Consider the following 23,943-nt stretch of genomic DNA (forward strand, 5'->3'; position numbering starts at 1 on the left):
TATGATTGCTATTGGAAATTAAAGTGGAATTGACATTGGGCTAATAATAGTACATTGAAGTAATTGTTGCAAGCATAGAACATGCCATTGTTATCTAAAATTAGCAACATTCAACCCTGAAACAGCGAAACCACATTGAATAATTTGCACAATATCATATATTTATATGTTTCCCATTAATGACGCAAAAAGATGAGGATGGCATATAACTCATATCACTTCAAGACTAGGAAACACATTGATTTATATATACATAGGTCCAGTTATGACAAACTCAAAGAAATAAACTACGTTAACCACACAAGAAACTTGTCACAGGCTCAGCGAATGCTTAGAAATTCATTTCCGCGCTCAAATTCAAACTTAGCCTCCAGGATGTCATGGAATTCATCCCCTTTTTCCACTACTTACTCCAGCCACTACACAAAAGGCATATATGCACTTCTTGATGCCCAATGCAGCTCAGAATGAGGGACAGACTCTGCTCTGCCAGCCACACGACTTGGTCAGCAAGGAAGGCAACTCGACCAACAACTAGAATAAAGGAAATATGTCCCATCTCTACTCCAATAATGTGTCCAGCACCTCAGGAAACATTCAACCCATATACTCTGGTGTAAGTATTATGCCTTACAAAAATTGTAATTAGTTCAACAAATGGATGGATCTCAGTCCCATAAGAAATTGTGCCCTCGACCTATGATAAAAATGGAAGCTCAGCCTTAAGAAATTAACAATGAATAAGACCTCTACTGAAGAAGTGATCGATCTCCCTGCACTGGGAATTTCGGCCTTCCAAAACCATTGTCAAATGATCACTTGACCTCTGATAAATCCTGGAAGCTCACTCGATTTCGGCTTCTCATTCAAATTGGTTCAGACAAATCCCGAGTGTTGATGAACTCGCCTTTGTTGAGAGTTAACGGAGGCTTCAAAAACTCAGTCCGTCTTGATCTGGAAGAAAATTTGCCCCTTTAATTGACACAATTCATCCTTGTTAACTTGCTTCAGGAGTTTCGAAGAAGAAACTCGGACCACAATGCACTTCGATCTTTTATTAATGTTGAATCTCAGTTGTTTCCAACTAGGGAAAAATCAAGCCCATAGAAGAATTGTATTCAGCCTAGGTTATGAAGTTGAAATTCATCCCTCAAACCAATGAATTGAACCTTTGATGAGATCAATTATTCACCTCAACTTTACATTAATGCACATTACACTGTGCCTTCACGTGCGCTCAAGCTTGCCAATCGCACCAGATCTTTGGCACAATGATAAGACAATTAGGGTGGCCACAGAGAGCCACTGAAATTGCTGAAATTCTAGATAGGGTGATTATGGATGATCATCAAATATTAGTTTCTCTTAAACCCTTGATCTTTCCCGAAGTTGATTTGCAATAAACCCTCAGGTTGGCAGGATGCACAGCGCTGATACCACTATAATATCCCAGATACAAATTTCACAGAATATTGCTTCAGAAATTTATGCCATCAATTTTAACAAACAATTTGCACAAATTGAACCGTAAAATTAACGACCAAAACTGGAAATATAATTTGCAACTGAAGAATACACAAGATAAACATGTCGAAGAACTCAACCTTATTATTAACATAAATAGTACATGCAAATACTAGAAATGGCTGAGAGAATGGCCTCCCATAAATATCTGCTACAAGTTATATCGAACTCCAAAATAACTAGACTGATGAGTACAACCTGTGAATTCTAGATAAATTCACCAAGGGCAGAGATGGGTGCTCACCCACTCTCACTAAATCACCCGAGGGTTCTCATCCTAGGGATACTAAGGTAGAGAGCTGAATTCTCCAATCCACATAAAGACATTTACTCAAAACCAAGATGTCCTCAAATGATCTCCTCCTCCTTTTAAAGACTCAATAGATAAATCTCCTATCTTCTAGAAGTATTTCATATTATTATGCTAGAAGCTCCTCCTTGATTATGTCTTAAGTGACTTTCTAATTTATTTAAGTCACTTTTGGCCTTTAACTCAATCACTAGACTATATAGGAATGTGTGTGGGTTTAACTCAAAGTCTATCCCTGTGTATGGTCTAATGAAAGATGTTAAAGCGTCATTGGTTGTTAATAAGGATATTTCAGTGCTAATGGATATTGTATTCATTGATGTGCTAGATACTTGGGGTATTAACTTGTCTAGGAAATGGTGTGCCTCTATAGGTGGGAAACTACAAATGGATCTATCATATGCTACCATACCAGTTGTGGATGGGAAACCATTCATTCTATATAGAGAGCTACACATGCCTGAGCATGTTGAAGACATAAAACTGCATTTGGAGCAAAAACACTTTGATCCAAAGATCCTTGATAGACCCAAGCAGTTTAAATCATCATCAAGGAATGTTTCTCAAATCAAAAATGCATCTGTAAAAAAGAATAAGAAATGGAAATCCAAAGCATCAAAAAGAAACAGTGGGTTCAAAGACAAGGTAAATATTTTAAGGTTGGTGACTTAGTCTTTGTTGATGACAACCCATATCCATTTAGGGTCCATGGCAAAGTAAAGGTTTGACATTTCTATATTGCAAAACACGATGGTAAGCTCTTGCCTTCCCCTATGGGAGGCAAGCACCTTACATTGTTTAATGGAACCTAATGCACTTGTATTTAGGAAGTTGCATTGCATTTGTGTGTTGCATTATTGTGTGCACATCCTAATTATTCATTATTAATGCTAATGTGTTTTCATACTAGATTAGATTGCATTTAGCTAACCTTTCCTTTTTTCAATATGGTTTTATAAATAGCGTATAAACCAAGGGTGACGATCAACACCCCGTATACATGCTAGCAAACAAGTTGATGTGATTGTGCAAGATACAGTTCTACGAGCCCAACGATTGTTGGGGTTTTCACAAACTCCTCATTCGAGCATATGGATCATGCGCTCTATGGTGAGCACATGGCCCCGAGTTGTAGCCAAATGTTACCTACCAAAAGTGGGTAGCCAGCCAGCCAGCAAGCAACCCTTCATTTGCTCAATATATGATGATACACTACATTCCTTCACCATTTACACTGCTCAGACACCTCTCACCATCCAACATTCCTCTTGAAAGGTGGGTCACCACTCGGCAGGTGCTCTAACCATTTTGCAATCATGTGCTTTTACTTAACGTTTTGGCATTCTAACATGGATAAAGGGTTGACCTCATTGATTGACCAATCTTGATTGTAACATTGCTATCTCACCTTACCAAGGCAATTAGTTTTTGACCCTAGTCTAGTGAGACCTCCTCTATGGCCCTAGGGTTATATGAGTGGCACTACTTGGGAAACTTGGATTGAAGTAGTGTGTCCGTAACCATTCCAAACTTAAAACTTTTCTCCATACCCTTGATGTCATGTCCATCATTTCGGTTGCTTGGCATTAGTTCATTGGGATTGGCACCCTCTTATCTTTATCCTTGGATTGGGCCGAAAACTTTGCCCTAGAAGTTGATGCAGCTAAAATAAAGGCAAAATCATAAGATGTCAATAATGAAAGAAAAAGAAAATTTAAAATGCAAAAGATGAACAAGACAATAATTAGCACGTGAGCAAAAGCCTAGCATGAGCTCCACCCCACTCATTAGCCATCATCCAACTCCTGAGCACTTGATGCTCCATCACATAATAAGGAAACCTTGCATGTCCCGATCATGATAAGCAAGAAGTTGACTCATTAGTAAAGGTTAAATCAATGTTATATAATTAAAAGCAAGCTTGGACACCTGAGTTATGCTCCCTCTCAAAGCATTACCAAAAAGACATAAAAGGTGCATCAGAGGTGTGGAAAAAGTAGGTCGAGGAAAGGGGAAACTCATGCCTCCACGATTGCTCCCTCCATACATCTTTACACTCAAGATGATGGACTTCCATCAGCTGGTCCCATCACCATGGCACCCAACCATGAATGATTTCCCCCCTATTCCCATCGTTATCACAAACACCTATGAATTCAAGACTTGACCATGGACTTGTTGCCTCCCCTTCGGGGTTGGAAGCACCTAATAGGGTTGACCATCTAGTCATACCTAACAAGGCAAGGAACACTTCTACAAAACTTGGTCTAGTTAGATATTTGAAGGTGATCCTCGTTTGAGGTCTTAATACTTATTATGCCCTTAACAATTAAGTATGGTCCATTATGACGCATATATGGTCATTGTCTCTAATTATTTGTAACTTTCATTTGAGTTTCTGATGATTTTACCAAGTGGCCCTTCATAAATCAACAAAGGCCTTGAAGGCACACTCCACACCTACACTACACATGATGCCCAAGCCATACCATATTTCCAGAGAGCAATGATAACCTTGCAGGTGCAGCGTTTCCCCTCCATAGTAGAGTGTTTGGTATTTTGATGGTCCAGCAATTGATTGACAGCTCATAACACGCCATATGCTAAAATGTTGAGCTCTTCTTGCTTGCTGTTAGAGATTCTTGATGATGTACCCAGCAAAACCATCACGCCCCACATCTGGCCTCAACACTGTTTGATGGGCATGACTTGATCCAGAAGTAAATATGATGATGGTCATCCCTAGAGTGACAACATTGGAGAAAGATTGTGCCATGTCATACATCTAGCCCCCTTCAAAATGATGTGGTGCACCCAAAGTAGGGTTTTCGACACATCGAGGCATTTTGAGACATGCCTTGAGAGCTTCCCCTCAAGGATGGAACTGATTATGATGATTGGACACTCGTCTTGTCCATTTCATGCACTTTCACAGCATTTATTGCCCAAAAAGGGCATGACATCATGCTAAAGGAGAGTTTCAACCCACATGTGAGGGCTTTTGCAGCATATTTTTGTTATTGAGAGCTATTAGGTTCGCTTGTAACCCACTTTCTTGATATATACTCAAAATTAAACTTTTCGTAGAGGATTTTAGACTAATAATTGAGTGATAGACCTCATATATATTGAGGATCACTCCTTTTTTATTTCTCATTATCACACTTGGATTTCGACCTCTTCTTTAGAGATCGACTTAGCCTTTGTTGAATACACTACTTGTAGAGAAGTAATATTTATGGTGATCTTACAATTGGAGAGTGGCTTATGTCTTCAAGATGTCGATTTGGTATTGAAAGAGGGATTTTATATGGAATAATTGTAAGTGTATTGCAGATTTTTTATTATAGATAGGGTTTTTCTATGCTCCATGTGTAAATGCATATTGTTAATGGAAAATCTTGGAATCAATTGGATGCTAAATTTTTCTTCCTTGAAATCCATAGGGGACCTCCTAGTGAGCTTCCGCTATTTAGTTTCTTCCCTCACAAAAAAGATAGAGGGTTTGTATAAGTGGAAACAAGAGTTTTTCCTCCTTACTGCAAGCATTTGCCCATTATCTCTTGAAGTAGCCCTAAAGACTCCACCCAAGTAGGATTAGGCACGGGCCTTGAGGACACACTCCACACCCACACCACACATGATGCCCAAACCATACCATATTTCCAAAGAGCGGTGATGACCTTGTAGGTGTAGTGCTACCCCTCCATAGTAGATCATTGAGCACTTTGATGGTCCCAACATTTAATTGACACCTCATAACACTCCTAGATGCTAAATTGTTGAGTTCTTTTTGCTTGGTGTTAGAGATTCTTAATGATGTACCCAGTGAAACCAGCATTCCCTAAGGCTGGCCTTGACACTATTTGATGGGCATGACTTGATCCAGAGTAAAGATGATGATGGTCATCCCTTGGATGACAAGGGAAGGTTTGTGCTGTTAGAAAATCAAAAGGCAGAAAAATATTTTCTTACTTTGATAATAGTTTGTGACAATATTAATTTTGTGTTGTCTTCTTTTATCTTCTCTTCATCAAGCAACGATCAAATCAAAAGAACGTGAAGGTCACAAGAATAATATAACAGAGTATGTAGACTCTCAGACAAGGCTAAAACCCCTCTCCCAAGGGAAAACCCAATCAAACTCTTCTTCTTATGAACCCAAATCAAAATGAGTCAAACAGTACAAAACTAAGACTTCCACCAAACATCAAGTCATCCTTCCAAATTTTCCTTTTACTTCAATGTATCTTCTTCAAGTAATCAAGAGTCAAAGTCCTTCCTTCCTTCAAAGTCTCTTCTTCAAGTAGTCAAAACCAACGAGATTCAAAGTCCTTCCTTTCTACAAAGTCTCTTCTTTAAGCAGTCAAAGTCAACGAGAGTCAAGATCCTTCCAATCTGTAATGGACAAGGTTTTGGTCCCTTAGTGCAAGTTTGCAACTCGGCCCTGCAACTTGCATGAATCCCCAGAAATTTTGCATGTCTCTTTTAGGTCAAAATTCAAACTTTTTCTTCCTCACTCTAAATTCTTCCTTCTTCCCTCGCCTTTGTACTTGATTAGCTTATGTTTTGATGCAAATCGAACGTGATGGATTGATGATACCAAAAGAGGTTGAATTTTCCTCCAATATATACCCCTTTTGCATGGTCGAATAGGCCTCTTCAGGGCAACTTCACTTGGCAAGGCTGACTTGGTGATGGGACTCCACAAAAGACACTTAAAAATAAAAATTAATGTTTCTTTCTTGACACAATGAGCCCATAAAGGTCATATACAAATGACAAGGACAATATTAACTCATTAAAGCCTAGACCGTGAAGAAGATGCTTAACTTAAATTAACAAAAATAAAATAGAGCATGAAACCCATGCTTTCAAAAATTATATTTTTCTCTTTCTTTTGTTTCTAATTAATTATGAAGACCGAACATAGTTACATTTTCCAACATGTACAACCACCTGGAGCCCCAACATTGGAGAAAGATTGTGCCACATCATACTTCTAGCCCCATTGAAGATGACATAGAGCACCCAGAGCAAGGTTTTGACACACATTCAGGCATTTTGAGACATGTCTTGAGATCTTCCCCTCAAGAATGGTGTTGATAATGATGATTTTACACCTGCATTGTCCATTTCATGCATTTTCATAGCATTTATTGCCCAAAAAGGGCATGACATCATGTTAAAAGGAGAGTTTCAACCCACACGTATGGCCTCATGTGGCATAGTTTTGTTATTGTGAGCTATTGGGTTGGCTTGTAACCCGCCTTCATGATATATACTCATAATTAAACTTTTCGTAGGGGCTTTTAGGCTAATAATTGAGTGATAAACCTCGTATATATTGAGGATCACTCCTTTGTAATTTCTCATCATCACACTTGGATTTCAACCTCTTCTTGAGAGCTCAACTTAGCCTTTGTTGAATTCGCTACTTGCGTAGAAGTAATTTTTATGATGATCTTACTATTGGAGATTGGCTTATGCCTTCAAGATGTCGTTTTGGGATTGAAAGAGGGATTTTTAATGGAAGATTTATGAATAAATTGAGGATTTTTCATTGTTTTACATGTAATTGATTATAGCTAGGGTTTTTCTATGCTCCACATCTAAATGCAAATTGTTTAAGGAAAATCTTAGATAATTAGTGCATTTAAATTTCTCTTCCTCAAAATCCATAGTGCACCTCCTTGTGAGGTTCCCCTATTTAATTTCTCCCCTCACAAAAAAGATAGATACAGTTTGTATAAGCAGAATCCTTGTGAGGTTCCCCTATTTAATTTCTCCCCTCACAAAAAAGATAGATACAGTTTGTATAAGCAGAAACAAGAGTTTTTCCCCCTTACTCCAAGCATTTTTCCATTATCCCTTGAAGTAGCTCTAAAGACTCCATCACACACGTAGGATTAGGCACAAGCCTTTAGAGCACACTCCACACCTACACTACACATGATGCCCAAGTCGTACCATATTTCCAAAGCACAGTGATGACCTTGCAAGTGCAGTGTTGCCCCTCCATTGTAAAGGATTGGGAATTTTTATATTCCCAGTAATTGATTGACACCTCATAACTCCCCCAAATGCTAAAATGTTGAGCTCTTCTTGCTTGGTGTTAGAGATTCTTGATGATGTACCTGTTAGAAAATGAGAAAGGCGGAAAGATTTTCTTATATTTGATAATTACTTGTGATGTTCTTAATTTCTTATTAGATTTCCTTTATATTTTCTTTCCTTTTCGTTCATCAAGCAATTACCAAAGCAATAGCACATAAATCAATGGACACCGTATATAGGCACAAAGCCAGGGCAAAACCCCTCTCTAGGGGAAAACCTAGTTAGTAATTCTTCCTTCAATAGTTTTCTGAAGATAAACCAAGACTCTAGACCTTGACACAAACTTTCCTCCACACCAAGTCAACCTTCCTCTTCCTTTGCAGATGATCCTATTTGACCTGGCAACAGTAGCAGCACTATGCAACACTTTCTTGGACCCAGTAACTTCAACCTTGCTTGGGAGACTTCGATCTTGGCTGAGAGACTTCGATCTTGACTTAGGAACTTCGATCTTGGCCCAATACAACTTCTTGAGGTAGCAACACCCAACAACAACAACTTCAACCTATACTTGTTCTAGCAACAGCAACTAGCAATGTCATCAACAAGAGAACTTCAATCTTCCAATATAGGGCACGAAAGAGAGAGAGAGTTGCACCAAAATTTTGATTTTCCTTTCTTCTTTCACCTTGACCAAACTCGCACTTTTTTAGCCTTCTTCCTTTACTTCGCACTTTTCCCAGCTTCCAAAGAGATATCGAACTTGCTTGAGACGATGTCCTCCAAATGAATTCGAACTGCAAACTTGATCATCTTAAGGCTAGCTTGGTGTGATGGCAACATATTTCATTTTTTACTCAATACAAAACCTTTTTACATGATTCAAAGGCCCAAGAAGGGTCTCTTTAAAAGTACAATGCCTCTATTAACTCAAAATAAATCCTAGAAGTCCTCAATGGGGACTTTGACCTAAAACATGATGACCCAAGCATGAAACCCATGCTTTAATAAATCAATAATAATAATAATAATAATTTTCTTTATTCTTTTGACAAGTACATTACATGATGACTCAAATACATTAATGAACACTGAACCTAGTTACATTTTCCAACAATACCTAGGGGAACCAGCATGCCCCAAGGTTGGCCTTTCTCTTTCTTGATAATTATTGCATGTTAAATTTCTCTTCCTTGAAATCCATAGGGGACCTCCTAGTGAGCTTCCCCTATTTAATTTCTACCCGCACAAAAAAGATAGAGACGGTTTGTATAAGTGGAAACAAGAGTTTTTCCCCCTTACTCTAAGCATTTGTCCATTATGTCTTGATGTCGCCCTAAAAACTCCATCACCCAAGTAGGATTTAGCACCAGCGACCTTTTTGTTGATCAAAAACTTTAGAAACTTAATTTGTTTTTCTTCCTTTTCTATTTTCTAATCCTTTTAAGGCAAGCTGCTAGGGCATTTAGATAGGGCCGAATTGATTAAGAGCTTTTATGGATGGTTGTTTTAGGTAATAAGACTTAAATTTTGCCTTAGTGACCCTTTTGCCTCAAAATCTAGCCTTAGGAGGTTAACATGATCCTCCTCTAAGCATTTGGCTTCCCTAGAAACGCTAAACCTAGATAGGGCTTCAACTAGGGTTTGCTTTATTCCATTGTTGATCATATCTTTATTGAACCCTTTCTTTGACGCATATGTGCCTAGGAACTCCTTTGTAGTTACATATCAATAAACCCTACGCCATATGTGCCCTCTCTAGGCTTGGTGTATGATACGCTATTCCTTAAGAAGGAGAAGTGAGCCTTTGTCCATTAAAAAGTGTCTTCACCTATCCTATATCTTTATCACCTTGAACTTTTTAACATAGAATACCCTTTTAGTTGATGACTGGGGAGCTTCCCTTTTGGTGCAATTTCACTAAAGAGCAGGAGGAAGATTGTTAAGGTGACAGTGACAATCTACTTCATTGTTGCAACAAGGCCTAGCCTTTACCTTGTGAGTCCTCTCATAAGCCCTGCTACATTTTGAGGCAATTGTGAATCATATGAAAAGAAGCACCTAAGTCGATCAACCATACATCATGATCTGCATGTGTGCTAGAAGAAGCCAAGTACAAATTTCCTCCTTCCTCTAAGGAGGCCTTCACTTCTACGAAAGGAACATCAACAAATCCATTCCCTTTATCAACACTTTTAGATCTACAATACTTCTTGTAATGCCAAGCTTTACCACATTTCTAGCATTTTCTTAAGAATTTTCTTGGAGATTTGGATCTCCCACTCAAGGACGTATATATTATTTATTGATCCGGATTTAAGCAGGAACGCAACAAATTACAGGTATAACCATACATACGGAGATGCAGTAGAAATAATGCTTCATTTCATTACTATAAAATACTGAAATATGGCTTACAAACAAAAATGGAAATAAACTAGCTAGGGCGATGGTAGCTTATCTCTGAGAAGAGATGCTGCAGCGACATGCCCTCTGAACTGTCTTACAATGAGGCTCGAAGGCCTATTTATTGTTGAGAAACAATGGAAAACCCTAAACATCCAAAACCTAACCCTAGGAGATGAAGCGCCAAACTATGGGCCTCGTTTTGGGTAAATTGGTACATCAACTTCCCGAGGTCATAACTTTGGCATATGATCTCCATTTGACGCGCACAATACCTCGTTAGAAAGATCTATCCGAGGACTACAACTTTGGGAAGAGCAACATCAGTCCATGGACCCATGTTGCTTCCAATTTTCCCAAAAAACGTCGTTTAGTGCATGATCTGATGTACTTCCCAACATCTTGTCAAAGATTCGGCTAATAGAAATACTTCTGCAGTACTGCCACCATTTTCTCGACCCTAAAATGCCTAGCAGCCCGATTGTAGTGTGCTTCCCAAATCATCTTGGCACGCTCGCTTGAAGGAACACAAAGGTGACCCAGGTGGCATAACAGGGCATCTTGGAGGTGAAAATCTGGAACATGCTGACCCTCCAGAGTGTCTAGTATGTGTGGCTGAATTCTGAATCGCTTTTGTAAAGAAGTGGCCAATCAGAAGTCTCGTGCCCAAAAGAGTTGAGCACGGTGGTTGACGCCATAATCGGTGGTCGACTGAGGCAATCTACAACATTATTGGTGTTGCCCTTCTTATACTTGATATCCAAATGGAACTATTGCAGGTATGTGGTCCACTTCTAATGGCGATCATTCTGTAATTTCCCTTGGGTCTGTATGAACTGCAAGGGTCGGTGGTCTGTGTGGATGACCGTTTCCTTCCCCAAAATGTAATGCTTCCATTGTCGGTAGGCCTATACAATGGAATACATCTCTTTGTCATAAGTGGGATACTTCCAGACTAAGTCTGAAAGTGTCTCACTGTGATATGCCACTGGATGCCCGTGTTGAGTAAGGACTGCCCTAATAGCATAGTCAGGGGCATCTATCTCGACCTCAAATGGTTGTTGCAAGTCTAATAATGCGAGCACTGATGCCGAGCAAAGGTGATGTTTCAACTCTGTGAATGCCTTCTGTTGAGATTCAGACCAAAAGAATTTTGCTTTCGCTTCTCCCTTGGTGACTTGACTCAAGGGCCAAGAGATATGAGAAAATCCCAACACGAACATGCAGTAGAAGTTGGCAAGACCCAGAAAGCTGCAGAGCTCTGTTAGAGTGTTTGGACATGGCCAATCCCAAATGACTTGGATCTTGGCTGGATCCACATGCAGCCCCCGTTCATCAATAATGTATCCCAGATATTGAACCTGGGTCATGCCAAAAGTGCATTTCTCCAAATTGGCACATAACTTGTGTTGTCGTAGTGTTTGAAGGACCTGTCGAATGTGGTGGAGGTGCTCTTCCCAACTCTGGTTGAAGATCAAGATGTCATCCAAGTATACCACTACAAATGAGTTGGTGAATGGCCGCAAGATGTCATCCATTAGCCTCATGAAGGTTGCAGGAGCATTTGTCAACCCGAAAGGCATAACCAAACATTCGAAAAGGCCCTCCTTGGCATTGAAGGCAGTCTTCCACACATCAAAGGGTTCGATTGGTACCTGGTGATATCCTTAATACAAATCGATCTTGCTGAAATATTTTGCCCCCTTTAGATGGTGCAGGAGGTCATCAATCCGTGGGATCGGGTACCTATTACGAACAGTGATCTTGTTCAACGCCGGATAGTCAATACAGAGTCTCCAAGTCCCATCCTTCTTTTGTACCAACACGATCAGGCTCCCACAACGAGACGAACTCGTACGAATGTGACCTTTCTGCAGCAGCTCCTGAATCTGCGTCTTGATTTCATCATTCTCTAGAACGAAGCGCCGATAGATTGGTCCATTGGGCAGCGGCGCACCTCGGGTCAGATTAATGGAGTGCTTGACCTGACAGTAAAAAAGAACCCCTGTGGGGGAGGTGAAGATGTCCTCATACTCCTCCACGATCTTGTCCATATGTAGTTGTTGTGCAGAGGGGCCCTGTCTGGAGGTCGTGGCCATTGTCTTCTTCTTTCATTGCGGGCGTATCATCAGGAAAACAAATTTCCCGGTTTTGGAAATGAGCTTACTGCATTGTTTTGCAGTAACCAAAGAGATGGCGGTAGGCGGTGCTACCTCCGGTATCCTGTACAACTTATTTCCCAAAGTAACAATAATAGCAAGAGGCCTTGATTCATACACAGCATGTCGCTTCCACAAGTATGGTTGGCCTAATAATACATCACAAACATCATGGGGAACAACATCACACAATACCTCATCCGTGAAGGCCTTGATGTTGTATGGAAGGCGACACTACTGGCTCACGCGAAGATCTCGTCCATGGTGAAGCCACCAGATGGTGTACGGTTGTGGATGTGTTGTGGTCGGTAAGCCCAGTCGCTTCACGACCTCTACCGAAATGAGGTTCTTTTGGCTCCCACTGTCGACAATGAACTGTAGCGGGGAGCCCTTTACCCACATTTGGAAGAGGAAGAGGCACTCCTCCTCCTCTGGATCTTTGAGTTCCTCCTTCTGGATCTTCGTGGTGGCAACGATGGCGTTGGGCTCTGCATCGATAATATGCTTCCCTTTGTCATTCCCCTTGTCGGGTTCTGACTCAGAGTCGAAACATGCATCTGATTCTAAAACCTTTAGCTCGGCCACGTGACTGCTTGGCCCGACACTCACTTGTGTTGTAAGTGGAGCTCTTATGGAACTCACACCACTTTTCCGTGTCCTTTTTCAGCTTCGCGGCGTTGTTCTTTACTTGTAGCTTCGGCAGGTTGTCTTGGGCCACTCCGCCTTGGCTTTGTCCTTTGTTCTGCGGTTTGGGGGCACCTCTCCCTTGCTTCGGATTCGCAGATCCAAAGTCTCGCTTCTTCTGTTTAAACTTTTGCTCGATCTTGACGGCATATTGGTATGTCGTGCCGAGCGAGGAGATGTTCAGGAATTCTATTTCATCCTAGATGTACCTGTGCAGGCAGCTGCGGTATTTGAGTACCAAATGCTGCTCTGAATCCTTGATACCCAACTTTGTGCGAAGGGTATGGAAAATATTGGTAAACTCTGGCACGTCTTGGTCTCTTCCCTGCCACAGCATGGTCCACTTTATGTATTGATCCTCATAGCTTCCAACGGGGTAGTACTGCTCCTTGATGGCAGCCCGAAATGAATTCCAAGTGTGTGCGGCTGAAAATAGTGATGTTGTACTTTCATCCTTCTGCTCGCAGTAGGTTTCCCACCAGTCCTTGACGTGTAGGGTGGCTTTGAGAAGAGCAAAAGTAATCTTTTCCCGGTCGGAAAAATCATGAACAGAAAAATACCTTTCTAGCAGATTTAACCATTTATCTACAGCGTCTGCATCTATCTGACCCTCAAATATGGGAATGTCAAAGTTAACTTGTACCTTAAAGGGTGTGGCAATTCCAGAGTAGTTGCTAGAAGTAGATGTGTCACCCTTGGATAGTCATTGAAGGATCTAGGCAAAGTTGTCCATCATCGCGTTCCTTTGTCGCTCGAGGGCCTCTTCGAGCAAGATTTTGATAAGATCTCCTGCCCCATCGTCTTTACTTTCATCTGCCATGGGAGGCCGTCGGGATTTGCGAGGTTGGTCTTGCAAAGGTTCGACCAGTTCAAGCCCTAAATCCTTATATCCCGACCTTGTTGGGGACATGCAAAGAAAGACAGAGAAAGAGAAGACCGCTCTGATACCACTGATCCGGATTTAAGCAAGAAACGCAACAAATTACAGGTATAACCATACATACAAAGATGCAGCAGAAATAATACTTCATTTCATTACTGTAAAATACTGAAATATGCGTACAAATAGAAATGGAAATAAACTAGCTAGGGCGATGGTAATCTCTGAGAAGAGATGTGGCAACGACATGCCTCTAAACTGTCTTACAATGAGGCTCAAAGGCCTATTTATTGTTGAGAAACAATGGAAAACCCTAAACATCCAAAAACCTAACCCTAGGAGATGAAGCACCAAACTATGGGCCCCGTTTTGGGTAAATTGGTACATCAACTTCCCGGGGTCGTAACTTAGGCTTATGATCTTTGTTTGACGCGCATAATACCTCATTAGAAATATCTATTTGAGGACTACAACTTTGGGAAGAGCAATATCGGTCATAGACCCATGTCGCTCCTAGTTTTCCCCAAAAACGTCGTTTAGGGTCTCATAATGGCTCCGGAAGTTCAAGACCCAAAAAACTGCTAAAAATAGTAAATTGTGCTACAATTAAAAAAACTGAAAAACTGAAAGGAACAATGGTGGGGGTCCAAGTCGAATTGGCGGGTGGCCACCAATATCCACCTAGATCATTTATATCCAAGGAACATACTCTAACAAATAAGGCACTTGTGCTCTAACCATGGTTTATTGCCTCATTTCTTCCAACAACAAGGATGAGAGTCGAGACCACATCATCAAATTTTAAAGTGGTTACACTACTACCAATAGCTACAACTAAACTATCCCATGAATCTAACAAGGGTAAACTAATCCACTTATCTTTATCTGAAATTTTAATATCAACAATTTTGAAGATGCCCTGTCACCAAGTCTACATTATTCATCCTAAGGAGATACAGCTTCTTTCAAAGGAAAAATTTGTTCACCAAGTACTTAGACTAATACAAAGCCCCTAACTTATCCCATAATGGCTTGGTTGTAGCTTCTATCAAAACATTAAGTAACGTTGAATCTAAAAGACACAACCGGATTGTGCACTTTGCCTTCCATCCAACTTTGTCCATTCTTCTGTCGACATACCCATAGGTGCAGTACTAGTATCCACAGTGACACACTACCCTCCTTGTCTACCAAAATGCCTTCCATCTTGAGCTTCCATGGCTCAAAGATTTTCTCATTAAAGTTATCGATCTCATTTTTAGAACTACTTACCATTCTCGTTCAACAAAAAAATCACCACTGAAACCAGGTCTATCACAAACCCAAGATAACAGAACTCTTAGCAACAAAGGCTTTCCCCCTGAAGCATGGAGGGTTGTACCAGCTTGTGATAAGTTGAGAGTATGTACTTAAACTTCATCTCTTATCTATGTATGTGAATTTTTGAGCTTCCAAAATTTTTTTATTGCAAACATGATTTTCAGCTATCATTCTCTTCTTTGCTTGGTAATTTCCAACACTTATTTGTTCCACTAATTCGGCATAAGTCTATAATTGTCAAGGAATTCAACATTCCTATTGAAGATAATAGGACAGATTTATTATTGTAAATCTTCATTAATTTCAGTGATTTTAGATTTGGTTTATGCTTGAAAAGATTGCCCTAAAGGGCTAAAACTTGTCATATATTTGGTATCTTCTATCTTGGATTGCCTAGTGTATTTGGTTGATGTGAAGTGAAATATTGTCCATTCTTTGCTAGTATAATTTATATGTGCAGCCCTAAAGCTAAAAATTTCCAGGGATTAGTTCTGTGGAACATCTAAAGCGGTGAAATTTCTGAATTTACAAAAGAAATCTCAATTCATAAAATCTCGGTAAATACACCTCTTAAGCGGGAGGGCATGTAATACAGCTAATCATATAATCAAATATTTAAAATAAAAAAACCTAACTACACCCCTATAATAAAACCCCAAAAGGCAACAACCATTCATCATGACCCCATCTCTTCAGCACTATATAAACATATTCCATTGTTTAGATGTAAGCATAAACTTCATATTAATCATATTTATTTAAAAAGAAAAAATTAATATTCTCCATTTTGAATTATATTTATAGCTCTTTGTGCTCATTTGCAATGAATGTTTGGATTATGAGCCATTTGGTTCATAACAAAATCAATGGGTTAGCATTTACTCATAATAAGCCAATGAATCTTGGACTAGCCATTTTAAATAACACCAATATTGTCGGATTTCGGAAATGCCACTTAATAATGAGCATTCTAAATTTGAATAATCAATAACATAACACTTCATGCAATAAAAGATTGTTTATAGAAATAGTAAATAACCTAAATGCTTTAAGCGTAAAACATGTAAACTACATAACATAGCATTAAATGTCAAAACTTACATACAACCCCTGTGTTGTCAATTTCATGTTCTTTGCAAATCTCAAAATCTCTTCGATCCACATGATTTTGTTGCCTTTGCCTGCATAACAAAATGCAAAAGATATTAACAAAGACAATGAGAAGTCCCGAAATATATTATATATTCTTAGAAAAATATCTCAAATAAAAAAAAATTATATGTTAACCATGTTGCTCCTATGAATTTCCCTTTCCTACATGTTATTCTTTAAAATGTTTTGTTTCTATTTATAAGCAAAAGTAAACATCCATTATATATTGAAGGATATAAATTCATGGAAATACAAAGTACAATATAATTAGAAAATAAAATTTTACAAAAAAATATCTTCACTGACTAAAAGAAACAAAAAGAAAACACTTCTTCCCATAATCTTTGACCTATTTCAATCAACAATGAGCATGAGTGCACATGGTTTACAAAACTAGCCCTTGTTCTTTCCAAACTTTCCACTGTCCTAGAATGAACATCATTGTTTAGTATGTTTAATATAGGCTAAAAAACGTTGATTATGTATTTATGGTTCCCAAAGGTTTTCTATCGCACTATGGGACAAAAAATCACTAACAATAAAGAATAATATCTGAGGAAAAAAACCTGTTCTTGGTTGCTAGAGCTCATGTTCTCATGCACAAAGAGGATCCAATTGTGCATAAGTCGCTAACATTGTCTCCACAATAATGAAGGTTTAATGAAATGATAGAGATTTTATCAAGTAATAAGGCAACCCTTCAAATGGAAACCAATGATAGGATCCACAATCCACATGACCATTAGAGAAGCAGGTACTACAACTTCACATTGGCAAGGCCTTGTTACCCACCCAAGTAGGAAACCCCTCGCAGAAATCTTTTTCCTATTTGCTTTAGCTTGCCAGCCAGCAGCACTATAATGATCCACAGATATCTTGCCTCAAAGGCTATCATCCATGCTCCAATCAACACTTTATTTCATCTAGCTTACTCATCTAATGAATGTGGGTCAGCTATTGTAAGGCATATTAACCATTTTTGTATTCAATTGTTTTCATTTAATATTTAAGGGCATTCTAGCACAGATCACACGAATGCTTTTGTTTGTATGCTTGTTCCCATCCTTCACCTTGGTGGTTATCCCTTTCCCTAGTCCAATGTGACCTTCCTTGATGCCTTTCTTTCCATTGTCCAAGAGGGGCACAAATAGGAGGCACTAATTGACGTTGTGTGTCCATGGCTAAGTTGCACAAAACGGGGAAACAGGTACGAGTTTCTAAAATGGGCAAGGGTACGAAACGTGACCCCCCACCCAAATTTTGGAAACGGGGAAACACGATATATATATATTAGAATTTAGGACATTTAAGAAATGTTATGTGCAATCATAAAGCATACATGATACATTATAATTATTACATTTAATGTTTAAACATTATGATTAAATTTACATCACATTTACTCATGAATGATCACATAATAAAAATAGCAATATCAAAATATCGGAATATCCAAAATCAGCCTTTATTATATATCCAAATCTCAAAATCAGCGTTTATTATATATAATGAGGATACAAGTACAATAAAGACTATGAGGCTACAAGAACTATAAAGACAAAAGACTAATCCTCATCATCATAATCCTCATCAAAGATAGAAACAGAAGCATGCTCAACATAGGATGGTGGTGCTAAAGAAGATGATGGGCCAATTCCACTTCTAGGCTGGACCTCAATATTCAGGGCAACAAGAGAGAGATCCAAGTGGATGCTAACGCTAAAGAAGATGACGGGCCAATTCCACTTCCAGGCTAGACCTCAATATTCCGGGCAGCAAGAGAGAGATCCAAATCAGGACTTTTTGGATCCACATCCCATTCTTTAGAAGAACCAATATTGTATTAAGGATCCCCATGAGATGCAAGGCGAATGTTGGAGTGCACATAAACAAGATCCTCTGCCTTCTGTGAGCCCAACCTATTGCACTTCACAGAATGAATAAAACCATAGGTGCTCCAATTCCTTTCTGCTGATGAAGAGCTTGCCACTTGTGAAAGAACACGAATGGCAAGGTTTTGCAAATGTACACCATTTGCTCCATGACAAATCCACCACCTAACTGGATTCATGGTGCTTCTCTCCTCCAAAGCTGATATATCTGCATAATCATCTAATCCTGCAGCAAAACTGGCAAATTCTTCCTTTACCTCCCTATGTAGATGAGATGGAAATATTCTCATAAGGGCTTTTTTCACCCCATTAGCCACCTCTCTATCCTTATGGGGTGCCTTCCTCTTCCCATTGGTTTGAGTAATAAGCTTCTCATCATAAAATTTGGGGTTCAAGTCATGTGCTAAAGTGTGCAATGGAGTGTTGAAATTGTTCCACCTATCAACAGTGATTTTCTTGACTAAATTAGCAAAATTATCATCAACAAACAAAAGTTGTGGAGACTCTTGTGAAATGATTTCCATAGTTTTCTCAACCATGGAATCTATGCCATCATATACCTCTCCTAAGAAAGGTTAGTTAGAGTCAGCATTCCGAAGAAGCTCAAATGCAGGGGTTGTGAACTTTAGCAAGAAATCTATCTTGCTCCACCAATCCTCATCAAGGCACAATCTACGCACCATATATCCCCGCTCTGAATCTGCTTGTCTCCACTCAACCCAAAGTTGACTCACCACCAGAGAAAGTAATGTATGCTTAACCTCAACAAGGTGGCGCAACATCAAGAAGTTTGAGGCATATCTTGTCTCAGCAACTATTAACAACTCCATTTTGGAGTACTCTCGAAATATTGCTTGAGATTGGTGGTGGTTGGTGATGAATTTAACAATCTCCCTTACTTCCCCTGTGATTTCCTTTATCCATGGAACTTTGTTGTCGATCTCCTCTAAGATCAGATTCAGATTATGGACAATGCAAGATGTCCAAAAGATGTGGTCATACCTCCCCTCAATAATTAAACCTGCAACTTTGCAAACTGGTGCATTATACGTGATAACTTGCACCACCCTGTTAGGCCCTATTTGTTCAATAGATTTTATAATAACATTAGCAATGAATTGTGCATATTTTACCTCTCCTGAGTAGTCTTCCGCCTTTATAAACATTGCTCCTTTGGGGAAAGTGGCGATGATATTTATCAATGGTTTGCGCCTTGTATCTGTCCATCCATCTAAGACTATAGTAACCCCAAAGCTACTCCAGGAAGAACGAATTGGTGATAAGGTATCCTCCACAAGCTCCTTCTCATTTTTGAGAAGCTGAGTTCTGACTTTCTCATAGTTGGGCCCCTTGTACCCTTGAGGAGGAGCTTTGTTAATTGTCCTTATCATATCTTGCCAATGAGGAGAGCGAACAACATTGAATGGGATACCACATGCATAGATGCACCTAGCCACTCTAGAATCAGTTTCTTCTTTCGCTTGCACATTCCCCAATTTAGCAATTCTGCTATCCTGAACTGAAGGGGATGCCCCTCTGGTATTTTTGGATGTTGGTTGTTCATGTTGTTGAGTGGCATTGGCTCTCCTCTTCCTTGCTTCAACTACAATCCTTGGCTCAATGTTAGGTGGAGCTTGAGGAGTAGCTTGACTAAGCTCATCATGCCTTCTTTTAATTCCATCTGCCTCATCTTGCTCTCTTTGATATGCCCTCCTTGCCAATGGGTCTGATGTTTTTGTGCAACATGCAATTCCTTGTCCTCCTCCATGCAAAACATGTGCCTTCACTCTTGGGTAGGAGCCCTTGTATGAATTACTGCAAAGATTATATCGCCATTCCCATGAGCCACCACCTCCACATCTTTTAAGCTTCTGAACATGCCTCCAAAGAGGATAATATTCAGCCCTTGGGTTGGACCTAGGGCTTGAACTTGCAGCTGCACCTTGGTTGGAAGCCATTGCTACAAAAAAATAAAAATAAAAATAAAAACAAATTTGTAAAGAAAAACGTTTTTCATATATTTGGAAGCACAAACCCTCAAAAAAATGAACTAGTGGGAAAAAACAAAGAAAATGAATGCTTCTTACCCAAATTAATTTTATGTAGTTGAAGCTACCCCAAAATGCTAGAAAAAACAAGAGAAATATGGTTGTAGCTGAGCCAAAAGCTAGGAATGTTGTAGCCGGAAAATTTGCACTCCAAATTTGTTGCAGAAATCTCTTTCCCTTGCTGCTGAAATCTCCTTTGCTCACTGTTGAAAATGCCCTAGCTCAAACCACTGCTCTCTTCCTCTTTCCTCCTTTGCTAAAATCGTTCGTCTCAAAGAGAAATGACTTGCTCAATTGTGTGATGAGAGAATGAGGCGAGACTCTTTTTATAACTAGAGAGAGGCACCTAGAAGCATCCAAAAGATATTTTATTCGCCCAATCAAAAATTAGAAGTGAAAAAAATAAAAAAAATAAAAAGAAAACTGCAATTGTGAAGTGGAAACTCCGTCATATGGCCTGGAAACTCGTTTCTGGCCGTACTAACCGCGTTTCCCCATCGTGAAACATACCAGTACGGTCGGAAACGAGTTTCTAGGACGTACAGTACGAGTTTCCTCGTTTCCATTTCATTTCCGGCCGGAAACTGACTTGGAGGCAACGTTTCCTGCAACATAAGTCCATGGTAATCCATACTTAACACCTCCCATCTCTCCCTTAACTTCATGTTCCATCTTTGGGTTGACTACTATCTGTCACTAGTATTGGTTCCCCGTTTTCTTCAACCTTGAGTTGGAGCCCAAAAGCTTTGCCTTAAGAGGTCGATACAATAGAAAGAAAAAAAGGCATATTCCATAATGTTAATATGTAAAACATTCGCAGTGATAAACGAAAGTGTGTGGACAAGAGCCTATCTTGAGCTCTACCCCCCTCATTAGCCCTCACCCAATTCCTGGCTAACACATGAGCTATCTAAAAAAAATGAACTTTGATTATCCTAGCCCCAATGAGTAATGAAACTCTTCATCTTTTAGGGGTTAATAATGAATCAACTAAATTCGGTGACCCCAAGCTAGATTTGCAAAGAAAAAGAAAATCCGTGACAAAAAAGGCACACAAGAGGAGTGGTAAAAATAGGTCAAGGAAAGGGTAACCTAAATCCCACTATTGCTCCCCCTTCACAATATAACGCTCATGGATGATGGAATTTCACAACTGATACAAAGGTAGTGGCATCCTCCATGAAGTGAACCCCTACCACGTCACTAACCACTTGCACCTATTGATTAATGGATCAGCCTTGGAACTGTTCCTCCCCTTTGGGTTGGAAACACCTAATAGGACTTTTTGATTGTTGAAATTGTAACTAGATTCGGTCTTCATAGTATTATTATGATTTTTGTGAGTCAAAAAGAAAAATTTATTTGAGTCAACAAAAACTATTCTTGTCATGTCCTATTTGGACATTCAAAAGAGAAGAAAAATTAAAATTTTATGGTATATTTACGTTTCTCCAAAATGCCTAAGTCGGCCCTCCAAGAAGACATGTCGTCCTACCTATGAAGACATCCATTTGCTCTTAATGAAGGATATATATAGATCATTTGACCCCCTCCAAAGGACACCTTCCAAGAAAGCATATTTGGAAAAAGTGTACGAAGTCTGAGGCTACATATGTGGAAGATATGCAAAATCTGAAGCTACATACATGTGTGGAAGATAGAGAAATCTAGGGCATGAAACAGTACGAAGTATATCTTTGAGGCATGAAACAATGTGAAGATATCTATGAGGCATAAAACAGTGTGAAGTATCTCTAAGGCATATAAATAGTGTGAAGTATCTCCAAGGCATGACATATTTGTGGAATGATGCAAAATAATTGTGTAACCTTGCTAAAGTATTATGTATAACATCATCTGAAGTAGAAGATGAAATTCAGCCCTCCTGAAAGACTGAAGCAGACATCCTTTTATGGCATCATATCTTGGAGATCTTGGAGGGTTGAATTGGGATTTGGAGATTGGTTATCTAGTGATCAGTTTGTCTATGACTTGGATTTCTCTTCTTGACGAAGAACCTATAAAGAAAGGATTGACTGGGTTTTCCCCTTGTGGGTTTTTCCCTGGTCAATGGCCTAATCTCTAGTGTTTCTTGTCTCATATGCACTACGATCTTTATTTCTTTGAATGGTTAACTTGATAATTGCTTGATGACTAGTAAAGAAAGGCTAATAAAAACACTAAACATCTTCACAAGTAATTATCATGACTAGAAATTCAATCTTGCAAATGAATTTCAAAATTGATAACCCTCCCATATCGAAGCATGGTAACATGTTTACAAATCATAAGCAAGGAAAACATTTCAACAAGATGCTTATCTGAAGTACTATGATGACTTTTGCATTATATATCGCCTAGTCTGATACTCTTATGGTTTTTGCACCTGCGATATTCATATCACTTGATTCTATGAGTATGTTTCAAATGCTTGCTCTCAGATACAATTGTCATCCCTTCAAGGATTGTATTATGCTTCTCAAACACTTTAGTGAAAACATCCAACCCCATTTGACGACCACATTGGACACTAGAGTCGGGACGTTAACCACTTTTTGAAAATGTTGAGCTTGGGATGTATCTAGCATAGTTGATGACCCTCTCCTCTCCCTCTAGAACCTAAAACATCGCACCTTTGAGCCAAGATGTTACCTAGAGAGTTGATGTACCTCGAAGACAACAAAACGTCCCCAAGCTAGCATTGCACCTTCATGATGAATGTTGCCATGTTGCTAAGTTAACCTTCGTGTCGCCAAAATGTGCGATCAAGGGCATAATCTCTTGCTTGATTCCCGGAAATGCGAAATCAAAGAAGAGGACTCAGGAAGATTGGTTGTAATAGCCACAAGAATACCAAACAACATATACATTCTAGACCAAGTTGAGCAAAAGAAAACTTCATCCAAGCAAAAGAGCATCAAGAACAACAAAGAAGGAAAGAACAAGAAGACAAAAGTAGTGTTGAGTGCCATGTGTTTGGGTAGAACAGACCAAAAGAAACAAGTCACTCTTTGCCATTGATGTTAAAGGGGGAGAGAAAAGGAAGTGCAGCATGGAGACAGATGGAGCATGAGACAAGGGGAGTATGAGTGTTGACATTAATGACAAAGGGCAATATTTTTGGAAGAAATAGTCATTGATGTCAAAGAGCGAATGGACCATTGATGTGATGCACTTGATTGATGATATGTGTGCAAAGTTTAGTGAATTTGGATGCAAGAGTCTCCTAGACTGTTTGCCATTGTCATGTCATTTCATTTGATATGTGGTATGTCTCGTGGGCCCTCTTGGTTGGAAAGATAATCAAGTCTGAAAATTGTTGCCCCAAATATTGGGTGTGCCTCCAATTCATGTTTCAAGGCATCATGGTCTAAATAGTTAATTGTTGCCCCTTGAAGATCTAAATTGTGTATACTTTGCCCTTGTCTTAATTCCCCTCATTATTGGCCTACTCAAAGTCAAAATGAATAATAAATACCCAAGTCTACCCTTAAATAAGTCCAGGTCGGCA

At 39.4% G+C, this 23,943-nt stretch overlaps 1 protein-coding gene across 2 annotated transcripts in view; it reads right to left on the bottom strand.

The window, feature by feature from the left end:
* LOC149180529 (S-adenosyl-L-methionine-dependent methyltransferases superfamily protein) overlaps positions 1-23,943 on the bottom strand; it is a 184,908-nt gene that overhangs the window by 110,381 nt on the left and 50,584 nt on the right. For both annotated transcript variants that reach the window (XM_089416163.1, XM_089416164.1), the window contains exon 3: positions 16,442-16,521. In XM_089416163.1, coding sequence (XP_089272289.1) covers positions 16,442-16,521 — 80 coding nt within the window. The remainder of the gene's footprint in view (positions 1-16,441; positions 16,522-23,943) is intronic.

This window comes from Pinus tabuliformis, chromosome 3_2, assembly GCF_031772625.1.
Source record: "Pinus tabuliformis cultivar Carrire ecotype Pingquan chromosome 3_2, CPIR1, whole genome shotgun sequence".
NCBI lineage: Eukaryota > Viridiplantae > Streptophyta > Pinopsida > Pinales > Pinaceae > Pinus > Pinus tabuliformis.